This window comes from Gobio gobio (genome assembly GCF_949357685.1).
Source record: "Gobio gobio genome assembly, chromosome: 6".
NCBI classification, from domain to species: domain Eukaryota; kingdom Metazoa; phylum Chordata; class Actinopteri; order Cypriniformes; family Gobionidae; genus Gobio; species Gobio gobio.
The window spans coordinates 38,434,874-38,447,292 of record NC_137102.1 but is presented as its reverse complement, the minus strand read 5'-3'; the positions used below and the strand labels follow the sequence as shown (position 1 = coordinate 38,447,292).

General features: G+C 36.8%; 1 protein-coding gene across 1 annotated transcript; it reads left to right on the top strand.

Annotated features, from left to right (window-relative positions):
- Window positions 1–1,843: 1,843 nt before the first annotated feature.
- On the top strand, window positions 1,844–10,788 carry rpe65a (retinoid isomerohydrolase RPE65 a). Its single transcript, XM_079819546.1, has 14 exons — window positions 1,844–2,150; window positions 2,596–2,678; window positions 3,890–4,040; window positions 4,133–4,240; window positions 5,608–5,749; window positions 5,845–5,992; window positions 6,096–6,177; window positions 7,796–7,928; window positions 8,053–8,192; window positions 8,389–8,518; window positions 9,375–9,489; window positions 9,619–9,713; window positions 9,799–9,910; window positions 9,987–10,788. Exons 1-14 carry the CDS (start codon window positions 2,140–2,142, stop codon window positions 10,130–10,132), a joined length of 1,596 nt encoding a protein of 531 aa, XP_079675672.1. The 5' UTR covers window positions 1,844–2,139; the 3' UTR covers window positions 10,133–10,788.
- The last annotated feature ends 1,631 nt before the right edge of the window (window positions 10,789–12,419 follow it).

Here is a 12,419-nt window from a genome sequence, read left to right as displayed (position 1 = left end):
TTCTGAAGTCAAAGTTCTCACGTCGACACATTGTTTTAGGTGTTCTGTCATGACAACTCTCGGGAGATTGGTATGGTAAAAGAGATTGGCATGGTAATGGATATGGCAATGTTAATGTATTTGGTCTTGGAGGAATAGATCTGCTGCTGCTGCTGCAGCTGCTGCTACAGAGCAAGTACTGAGACTTGCTACTGCCAATACATTTACAGACATTGCTGTGAGCATGTAAGACATGTGGCTGCTGCTGCACATACATGAAATAACCCACATAACAGATCGATAAAGGTGGAGCTGGGAAAGGTGGAGGGTTTCTGAAAGCGCCCTGCAGGCTGCTAACAACAACACTACCGGTATTTGTTTGAATGTTGAGCCGCAGTTCATTGGCCGCTGATGCAACCGCAACCAATCAGCTGTGCTATGTAGATAACAATGTGATCACTACCAAATGAGTTAAAGACCTATCAGCCTGCGCCATCAAGAGTTTCATGACAGAATTAGGTAATTTTGGGATATTAAAAAAAATCCTGCATGTTTTGCCTTTAAAAAGAGAAAACTGGTTACTGGATGTGAATGGCCTTTATGCTTTGTGGAGGTGTCTAAGTAAATCATGGTTTCCTATGTAAAAGTTTATTTGCATGTTATCATACTGTATTTTGCAAACCAAAAACTGTACTGCATAGAAAGTAATGTGGTAATTAACCGGTTTCTAAATTATTAGTTTCAAAACTCTAATGGTCTTCTTCAAAAATATGACATTACACTTACTCATACATGACATCATCTTACAGTATATATATATATATATATATATATATATATATATATATATATATATATATATATATATATATATATATATATATATATATATATATATATATATATATATATATATATATATATATATATATATATATATATATATATATATATATTTTATGGGTTAGAGGGACATTATTTCATAATTGTATAATTTTTTATGTTATGTTGTAATGTTTCATATAATCTCTCATAAATGCCCTACTAACGCAGAATAAGACAATTCAGTACTTTTGCAAAAACGTGCTTGTTTAATTTGGCCTGTGATGCGCAAACAAACATTCTTCAGAGTTAATACAAATCTGTTCAGGAATGTGATAAAAACTGAAAGCCCTTTGTTTGTGTGCTGCGAAAAGCCTTTGTGCTTGTGACCTCAGAGGTTGCAAAACCTGGGAAATAAAATAAGCAGCACTAGCTTTTAAGACAGAAGCATGAAGCAAGGGGAAAAATACAAGATATAAAAGAAAAAGATATATGCTTGCCTCCCAGAATGAAATGAAATAAAGATTAAAGTTGAGACTTACAGTTCTCACACTTGTGATACAGTCACTATAATCTCATGTTTAAAACATCAGCTTTTGCTGTTAGACTAAATCTTGTTTTTTTTCTGGGGGACTGGGCAAACAATATGTTGGTTGTTCTGCCATAATATGCTGGATTACACACCTTCTCCTGATAAATGGCTGTTTGGGGATTAAAACATATGATTTATTTTGTTAGGGTAACATTTACATTTTAATTTTCTTGCCACTGATTTAGTACACTTTCATTAGTGTAAAAGTAGAACGAGAATATGCTGAAATACTTTTTTCATGCTATCCATTTTTATTGTGCCCTTTCAAAAATAGTTGTTCGCTTATTATCGTATCATAATATTCCAGCTCAGTTTCACTTGTTATAAAACATCTTTTTATAGAATTTCCTTGTTATGTTTTATAATGGGCTCAGTTTCATTATTGGCCCAAATAAAGTCCTTGTTGGGTGGAGTATCAGCTGACTTCAGCTTATTTATGTTTCTGACGTTGTACAATCACGTTTTGTCTACCTGATTGCATCACAGCTATTAGCTACGTGAAAACCTCAAATCAGGGGAAGCAAATCCTATTTGAAGAATGGCTTTTGTAGCTTGCATCTCAGGATCTTTGTACAATGGGATTGTTGTTTAGCAAATAATTGCCATTGGCTGTGACAGGGGTTCAAGTTATACAGCGTAATAAATGTGTAAGAGGATAAAGTATAAAAGCCCATAAACTCAGGGCTCCACTGACAAACCAACAAGAACAAGCTGTGACACAGACATTAACTGTCCCAGCAGCAATCATGGTTAGCCGGTAAGTGACTTTCCTTTTATTTTTTCAAATATATCACTGCTTATGTCATTGTAAAAATATGGGTAACACTTTATTTTGATGGTCCTTTGTGAACATTCTTTTGACTATAAGTAACTTTGTAGCTCCATGTAAACTAGTGGTCATTAGAGTATTAGTAGACTCTTTATTGTGATGCTCAACAACAGACATTCAACTGACTATAAGTAACTTTACAACTGCATGTCAACTTATTCTAACCCTACCAGTCTACTAACACTTATATTAACACACTAATGAGAGTTAGTAGACGGGGGTGCAATACTATTTATAGTCAACAAAATAAAGTGAAACCAAAATATGTTTGTAGTGATTTGTGTAAATTGATACAATCAGTGTATTGAATCTCTTAGATTTTTCCTCCTTTGTATTTGATGATTTAATATAAATATGTAAATATAATTTTCAGTTTTGAACACCCTGCTGGAGGCTATAAGAAAATCTTTGAGACCGTGGAGGAGCTGAACGAACCTCTTCCAGCAACAGTCACTGGTATTTCCTTCATCCTTAAATCTTCACAAATAAGCATTATTAACACTCTAGTTACTACTATTAACTAACAAGAAACTCAAGAAATTTAACAAATTAGTAAGTAATAGTGCTCAGTTGAATGAGGTAGTTCACTATTAGCTAATCAGTACTTTTTTCATATCTCACAGAGGACTACTAAGAACTATTATATACAGGTTCACAATTCATGTGAATTATGCATAATGAATAATCAATTCTAAAGTGAAGGTAATGGTAACCCACTAGTAAAGTATTAACAAATCCTTCATAAGGAACTACTAATTATTTGGATCAGTATTCTAAAGTGAAGAGCATTAAAAAGGATCTAAAGTGTAAGCTTTTGAGGTTTCGGTATGTTTTTGTAAGGTTTTGGATTGTAATTTCTTCCGTAACACTTGAGGCCTTAGTGCGTTACCATTACTTTATATTATACATTATGCATTATTCACATAAATAATGAATTGGTAGTAGTTCTTACTCTTAGTAGTCCTCTGTGAGGTATGAAAACATTTTAGTAACTGATTAGCTAATAGTGAACTACCTCATTCAACTGAGTGCAATTACTCACTAATTTGTTAAATTTGTGAGTTTCTTGTTAGTTAAAAGTAATAACTAGAGTGTTTATAATGCATTACTCATTTGTTTCTGTGTAGTTATTCATTAATGATGGAAATATTCTAAAGCTATTCTATTCTAATGATGGAATTATTCGTTCTATATAGTATGAGTTTTTGTAGTATGAATATACTCTTGACACACTGCATTCGCCATGTTGTCATTATCATGTGACCTACCAGTTTCAGTTACGTCGCTTCACCTCCATTTATAAATCCTCTCCCTACGGATTAAGAATGGGATGTCATTAAAGTTCATGTGCATGTAAAGGGCAGGCATCACAAAACTTTTGGTAATATAGTGTAAATTCAAAAAACAGTAGGTGAAAAGTCCCCCGGGTGACCTACTATTTCCAGCTAGATTCTGAAGATGGACACTTTATATCCCATGAGGGGATTTATAAATGGAAATGAAGCGACACAACTTGTAACACTGCAACGCTGGTAGGTCACGTGACAGTAACAACATGGCGAATGTAGTCGAGTTACTCACATGTGCTTACCACCATTCTCTAGTCATACAGCTCTGAAAGAAAACAAAAATACAAGAACACTTGTGAATAATGAGCTTTTTTTTAGGTCGTATCCCGTCGTTTATTAAAGGCAGTCTGCTTCGTCTGGGTCCCGGTTTGTTTGAGGTCGGATCTGAACCCTTCTTCCATCTTTTTGATGGCCAGGCCCTCATGCACAAGTTTGATTTCAGCAATGGACAGGTCACATATTTCCGCAAGTATGTCAAATAGTATTTTGTTGCCTTAAACTTGTCTCCGGTTAAAGGGAAATAATACAAATCATATTGTCATGGTGTTTTCTTTTTCACAGGTTTGTCAAAACAGATGCTTATGTGCGTGCTATGACAGAGAAACGTGTGGTCATTACTGAGTTCGGAACCTGCGCCTATCCAGATCCCTGCAAGAATATCTTCTCCAGGTCTGAATCAATTTAAGGCCCTTTCATATCAAGGATGATAACAATAATCAGGGCTTGACTTTTTTGTTCACCAGCCACAGTGGCTAGTGATTTTCCCAAAAAAATGTTTTGACTATATGTAAATGACCACTGTACACACCCAAATCAAGTCTACGTGAAATGCATGAAGAGGTGATCAAATAGGCCTATTTAGATATGGCTGTGTGTAAAGCTCCTTCATCTCTAGACAGAGAAACACTATCAGTTGCTTGTCTGAAAAAAATAAGATTTTTTGGTTAAAATATAATTTATTCTCAACTAATATTCTCATCAGTGTTCTATCAGCTATGACATTTAAATCTAGCATATTTTGTGTATGAGCCCATACAGTAGCCTAGTGAAATACATATCCATATTTTCATGTGATTTGACAGTTTATTTTATTAAATATCAAAAAATATCAAAATGGTGTGCATCATACCTAACACCTAGTCCTAGATGAACACTTTAGAGCTGGTTTTATGACTGTAAGTCACTCTGTTCAAATGCTATTGAAGTTAGAAACGTATACCAATGTCGTATGTAACTTTAGAGACGGTCCCTAAATTCGCCAATATCGAACGTCCAACATCAAGACAACTTTATGCCAGTCACATCAACAGGTTCTACTGTGATCTTTTTTTTAAACAATTTTCGCTGCTGAAATAGAACAAAAACAGTCAGTCACTGTATGATTAAATAATCTCCTACGTACATCGCACATCCATCTCTGCTTTGTTGTTTATGCTGAGAGCGCAGATTTCAGTGAGTGACAGCGCACTCTGAACAAAACTCTGCCGTTTCAGCGACGACCAATCTGAACGCCTCTGATTATTAGACATTGTATTCATAAGCTGCGCAACACGATTATAACAGATGTCTTTTGCGAAGACTTCAATAAAATTCAACCTGTCAAAGTGGCTTGTGGGAGTGACTGTGTTACATGCCACATCTGAAATCCACCCGCAAATGGCGGGTTGGCATGTGTTAATGTCAAGCCCTGACTATAATGATAACAATCTACCTATCCACCGATATAGTTGGAATCACGTTTTTTTCCAGCTGATGAGCCTGATTGGCTGGAGACCATTGACAGTTAATCAGAGTCCATCCTGCTTTAAAGAGCCCAAGCATTTAAAGCGAAAGATGACAAACCTGCAGTATGCGGTTCGAATAAATAGAATGACATTGTCTATTGTTGTGGACACAAAATAGTTATCCTTATTGGTTTGAGCAGTCCTTTAGACAAACTGTTGTAGTTCACAGATTTGAAAGCTTTAGCATGCATGACAAAATGCTTTTGGGTTTGGTGCATCAGCAGTTTTTACATTTTGTGGTTCCTTTGACAGGTTCTTCTCGTATTTCAAAGGTGTTGAGGTGACAGACAACTGCCTGGTAAACGTTTACCCAATTGGAGAGGATTTTTATGCAGTCACAGAGACTAATTATATCACCAAAGTAAATGTGGATACCTTGGAAACCTTGAAAAAGGTAATCCAACAATTTATTGTAAATTGATTTGAATGTTGTGTAGCCCTGAATAGCTTTCCAGCATTTTAAAAAATATGACTTAATCATTCCAAAAGGTTGACATGTGTGACTATGTCAACATAAATGGAGTAACAGCCCATCCCCACATTGAGAAAGACGGTACAGTGTACAACATTGGAAACTGCATGGGGAAAGGAGCCTCGCTGGCCTACAATATTGTCCGAATCCCACCTAAACAAAAAGGTAAGCGGTCTTACAATCATTGAGAAACATTTGAAGAATGTTGGTTAAATGATGACCAATGCTTACTAAAGAAATTTGGTTAAATGTCAACAAAATCTTTCAGACAAATCTAACCCCATTGAAAAATCCAAGGTGGTTGTGCAGTTCCCAAGTGCTGAGAGGTTCAAGCCATCCTACGTGCACAGGTAACATTCCTTCAATTCATCATCAGTTTGGTGATGCCTTCAAAAACACTGAAACACATTGTAACAATATTGTTACAATTGAAGTAAACATAAAAAAGAATATTTAGAATCAATGTTTTTTTTATTTTTTTTATTAAGTATAGCTTCAATATTTTCCCCAAAGAAACTTTGTGTTTATCATTTAAGTAAAGGATCATGTATATAAAAGGTCCAACTCGTCCAGCCCCAGCGGGACTTGAACTGGCATCTCTGCCGTGGCTAACAAGGACGCTAAAGACCCCAGCTGCTAGCATCAATCACTATCCACTTTTGCTAGTTTAAAAACTGAAAAAATGGTCACACGCTAGGCGCATGGTCCAAAAGGGTTGTCCCTATTCTTATGAGTAATGGGTGTGTTTAGGGCGTAATGTGCAATCCAGAGTCTCATATCCCATTCCCTTTAAAAGCCAGTAGCGCTTGTCCCATGGATGATTCACTAGTATTTACATGCCGGAATTTGCGAGCGGAAAGACTGATCGCTTCTCCAGAGAGGAATCCTTTAATAATTTAATCCTTACATTTTTATATTTTAAAATGTTTGCGTACTTCTGCGTGCTGAAACATTTGTCAACCAAATTGAAGTCTTGTGGTGCAACCAACATGCAAAATAACAAACAACAACAAAACCTGTGTTAAGCTCAGTAAGTCTCAGATGATTTGACAATTTTAAAACAAACCATGGTTGGTTCAGGTTGAAAATGTCATGTGGTGCAACTGCCTAAAAAGGCAACAGATATATAGGCGTATATATATATATATTTAAAAATATTTGGGAAAAAAAATTAAATTAGATGTGTAACTATGCATTAAAGGTGCCTTTACGTTTTTATGTGTGGTTACCACATGACATTTGAGTCATTCAAATTCATTCAGTTTTGTCGCAAATGGTATAAAAAGTCGATTTTTACACTGTCAGACTGAAGGGTTTTTAAGAAAGGTAAGGAATGGTTCCAGTTTTATTTCTACTTGAGCTTGGCGTTATTACAAAACATTCTCGACCCAGAATTCTCATGATGGTTGGCTAACCAGACTGAACCTTGCTGGTAGATTGTGTGTAATGACGTCGCCACTCAGGATTGGTCACTAGTCTGTAGCATGGCTACCAGTTTCTCAGCTATTTGAGTGTAGTAAATAATAAAATATCTGATTATCCCCCATAATGCGGTCACTATTTACATCTCATATTGTCTGTAAATGCGTGTGTTACCAGGGCAACGACTGACACACTTGTATTACATTCCAAGGTGCTCCATTATCAGTCCCAGAGTGGAAAATTAAACCATATCCCTACCGGCTGGGTGGATTGGCATGGAAAGGATTAAGAATGATTTGGCCCAGCGGTAGAAAACCAGCTAAAGTTTTTAAAAATATATGAAACCAACATGAATACAAAGAGAATATTTCTAAGAACTGTTTAGGTTTTTGAAAGATGTTTCCTTTATCATATAGACACTCTTATATGTCATTGACCCATTGGCAGTGTTTTGACCCAGTGATGGAATGATCAATGAACCAAATTTGTTCTTCAAATTGATTAATCATTAACTCCCCTTTTCCATATATTTATTTCCCTTACTAGTTTTGGGATGACAGAGAACTACTTTGTCTTTGTTGAAACACCAATCAAAATCGACCTATTGAAATTCCTGAGCGCCTGGAGTATTCGAGGATCCAACTATATGGACTGCTTTGAATCTGATGAGGACAAAGGCGTATGTTCTTGTTTCTTTATCACTTGATAATTTGATAATAATGTGTATACACAAGTTACACAATATTGATGTTGTTAATGCCAGTATCACAGGCTTTACCTTTACCTTGTGTCAATTCATACAGACTTGGATACACATTGCAAGGAAGCATCCAGGGGAGTACATTGACTATAAATTTAGGACCTCTGCAATGGGTCTTTTCCATCACATCAACTGCTATGAGGATTCTGGGTACATTGTTTTTGACCTGTGTGCCTGGAAAGGGTAAGTAAATTAGAATGATTTACTTACATGAAAGTTTGAGTTTCAAAGCCAATTCACCACTGTAATTTATGATTACTTTTATTAGTAACATTTAGAGGATGATTTGCGCAATTATTATTATTAATCACCACTATTGTTAGTCTTGTATAACAGGAACTGGTTTCAGGTGAGATAAGGAATAATTTTTTCTCTTTAGCTTTGAATTTGTCTACAACTATCTGTGGCTGGCAAACCTCCGTGGCAACTGGGAAGAGGTTAAAAGAAATGCCATGATTGCCCCTCAGCCAGAAGTGAGGCGATACGTCATTCCTCTGGATCCCTACAGGGTAAATAAAAAAACACTGGTAACACTTTATAATATGGTGCCATTTGCTACCATTAATTAACAAGAACTGGACAGGCCGGTCTGTTGTGATTGGTCTGCTCTGCTCTGATTGGTCAGATGGCACAGTCTATTGTGATTGGTCTGCTTTTCTCTGATTGGTCAGATGACCCAGTCTGTTGTGATTGGTCAACTCTGCTCTGGTTGGTCAGATGGACCAGTCTGTTATTATTGGTCTGCTCTGCTCTGATTGGACAGATGGCCTAGTCAGTTGTCATTGGTTTACACCACGTGTCGGAAACCAAACGACCATTACTATATGTGAATTTCAGGTCCAGAGGCTTCCTTGACACTTGAAACACAGTGATATCATATGATTGTTGTTTGCAGGCAGCGAATGAAAACCATAGGCTGTCATTATGCCAATTTGTTACAAACCTACGTAGGTTAGAGCAGGATGTAAGACTGAAATTACGGACGACTTGTTTCAGGCAGTAAAGAATCGCTTCTTTCTTTTGGAAGACAATAACCATATTAATCTGCATTTTGAGCTCTGAAACAGACCTTTTACTTTCACAAACAGCTACATCAAAGGTAATATCTGGGAAAAAGCATAATGGGGCACTTTGATATTATTTATTGGACCTGAGCAATGAACAGTTGTATTTGTATTACCTAACGTTCACAAAAATGAATAAATACTGTAATAAATGTATCGCTCATTGTTAAAGTATTAATTAACATGAACTAATAGGACCTTATTGTTAAGTGTTACCAAGTCACATAGGATTGATATTTTTATGTGAGAAAAAATACTGATTCTTCAGGATTGATGACTCTTTAACACTGATTTCTCATAGGAGGAGCAGGGCAAAAATCTGATCGCTCTGCCATACACCACAGCCACAGCCACAATGCGTGTTGATGGGACCATTTGGCTTGAGCCTGAGGTTCTTTTCTCTGGTCCACGACAAGGTACGACAAACTTAACTTTTAGCTGTTATTGAAACTTTTGCTACCTTTTTGTTTAAGGTACAAAAGTTTTTTTCTTTTTTTTTAAATTCGAGGTGATATGACATTTTATCATGTGTTTGAATCTCAAAGCTTTCGAGTTTCCCCAGATCAACTACAAAATGAACAATGGAAAGAATTACACCTACGCCTATGGACTGGGACTTAACCACTTCATCCCTGACAGGGTATGAATAATCACACATCATCTGTTCAGTGTTTTATAACAAGTGTTGAAGAATGTGTTTTTAGGCTGACTTTGGTGATTCTTAGATTTGCAAGCTGAATGTGAGGACTAAGGAGACCTGGGTATGGCAGGAGCCGGACTCGTACCCTTCAGAGCCGCTGTTTGTGCAGAACCCTGATGCAGTGGATGAGGATGATGGTGAGTGAGACCAGCCATATTGCCAAATATTATGTCTTGTTGAGTTTGTATTTCGTAATGCTTTGATGCCTAACAGGTATCATAATGACAATTGTGGTGGCGCCTGGAGCCCAGAGACCAACATATTGCCTGATCTTGAATGCCAAGGACCTGTCTGAGGTTGCAAGGGCAGAAGTTGACATCATCAGTCCGGTCACCTTCCATGGAATGTATAAGCCATAGAGTGGCTGGTTCCACTGAAAACAGTGCTAATAAAGTTACTGGAAACACCATGATATTGTAAACAATAAAACTATTGCTGATTTGCTTGAAATATCTTTGCCAATGGTCTTTGCAAATACACAAAAAACTGTTTTGTTAACAAAATATCAAGAGATATTTTACACAAATTAGATTTTTTCCCCCTCCATTTTTCTCTGGCTTGCTTATTTGGGGACCCTTAATATCCAGCAATATTACTGATTAACTGCACAAGACACTACTGAATGAGAACAAAAGCTGAACTGAGCTGAGCCTATTGTCTTCTGTTTTATAGCTGAATCACATTTTTTCAAAACTGATAACATTTTAAACATCAACTCTGTTATTGAATTGAATCAACACTGAACTGACTCAAAGTGAATAGTGACACTATTGTCTTCTGTAGAGCTGCTTAAGTAGCTGAATGGAATTTCATAATGAATTGACTTTAGACAGTCATTGAACTGAACTGAGCTGAATAATGATACTATTATGATAATTTGAAGTTGTCTCATATTTCATGAAGTTTGCATCATCAATTCTATTACTTTCCTGTGTATCACCATGAAGCTGCTTTGAAACAATTTCTATTGTATAAAGCACTATAAAAATAAAGATGACTTGACTTAACAAAATTGAAAATGTGGAATTTATAGAAATTAGAAAGGGTAGCCATGTTTCGCTATCAAGTTGGCAGTGCTGGAGAACGCTCATTTTACATTTGCATAACAATGCTGGGTCCTCCTCCACACCTTAAAATTTGTTTTGCCTTTCTATAAAATCTACACATTACGGGTCATATATACACTCACCTAAAGGATTGTTAGGAACACCATACTAATACTGTGTTTGACCCCCTTTCGCCTTCAGAACTGCCTTAATTCTACGTGGCATTGATTCAACAAGGTGCTGAAAGCATTCTTTAGAAATGTTGGCCCATATTGATAGGATGGCATCTTGCAGTTGATGGAGATTTGTGGGATGCACATCCAGGGCATGAAGCTCCCATTCCACCACATCCCAAAGATGCTCTATTGGGTTGAGATCTGGTGACTGTGGGGGCCATTTTAGTACAGTGAACTCATTGTCATGTTCAAGAAACCAATTTGAAATGATTCGAGCTTTGTGACATGGTGCATTATCCTGCTGGAGGTAGCCATCAGAGGATGGGTACATGGTGGTCATAAAGGGATGGACATGGTCAGAAAAAATGCTCAGGTAGGCCGTGGCATTTAAACGATGCTCAATTGGCACTAAGTGGCCTAAAGTGTGCCAAGAAAACTTCCCCCACACCATTACACCACCACCACCAGCCTGCACAGTGGTAACAATGCATGATGGAGCCATGTTCTCATTCTGTTTACGCCAAATTCTGACTCTACCATCTGAATGTCTCAACAGAAATCGAGACTCATCAGACCAGGCAACATTTTTCCAGTCTTCAACTGTCCAATTTTGGTGAGCTCGTGCAAATTGTAGCCTCTTTTTCCTATTTGTAATGGAGATGAGTGGTACCCAGTGGGGTCTTCTGCTGTTGTAGCCCATCCACCTCAAGGTTGTGCGTGTTGTGGCTTCACAAATGCTTTACTGCATACCTCGGTTGTAACGAGTGGTTATTTCAGTCAAAGTTGCTCTTCTATCAGCTTGAATCAGTCGGCCCATTCTCCTCTGACCTCTAGCATCAACAAAGCATTTCCGCCCACAGGACTGCCGCATACTGGATGTTTTTCCCTTTTCACACCATTCTTTGTAAATCCTAGAAATGGTTGTGTGTGAAAATCCATGTAACTGAGCAGATTGTGAAATACTCAGACCGGCCCGTTTGGCACCAACAACCATGCCATGCTCAAAATTGCTTAAATCACCTTTCTTTCCCATTCTGACATTCAGTTTGGAGTTCAGGAGATTGTCTTGACCTGGACCACACCCCTAAATGCATTGAAGCAACTGCCATGTGATTGGTTGATTAGATAATTGCATTAATGAGAAATTGAACAGGTGTTCCTAATAATCCTTTAGGTGAGCGTGATATATATATATATATATATATATATATATATATATATATATATATATATATATATATATATATATATATTCCCTTATATATTTCCATTTAAATTCAAACATTTTTTTTTGGCCCAGCAGTCTCTCTCTCTCTCTCTCTCTCTCTCAAATGTAAAATTAACGTTGTTTGGATTTATATAGGAAAATACCTAAGGGTCTCTGATTGGATCATTATTGTGGTGATTATTATGTTTCTAGCATT

Coding starts and splice junctions, on each gene's coding strand:
- rpe65a (XM_079819546.1), top strand. Junction 5,750..5,844: donor CCTTGGAAACCTTGAAAAAG/GTAATCCAACAA, acceptor TCATTCCAAAAG/GTTGACATGTGTGACTATGT. Junction 7,929..8,052: donor AATCTGATGAGGACAAAGGC/GTATGTTCTTGT, acceptor CAATTCATACAG/ACTTGGATACACATTGCAAG.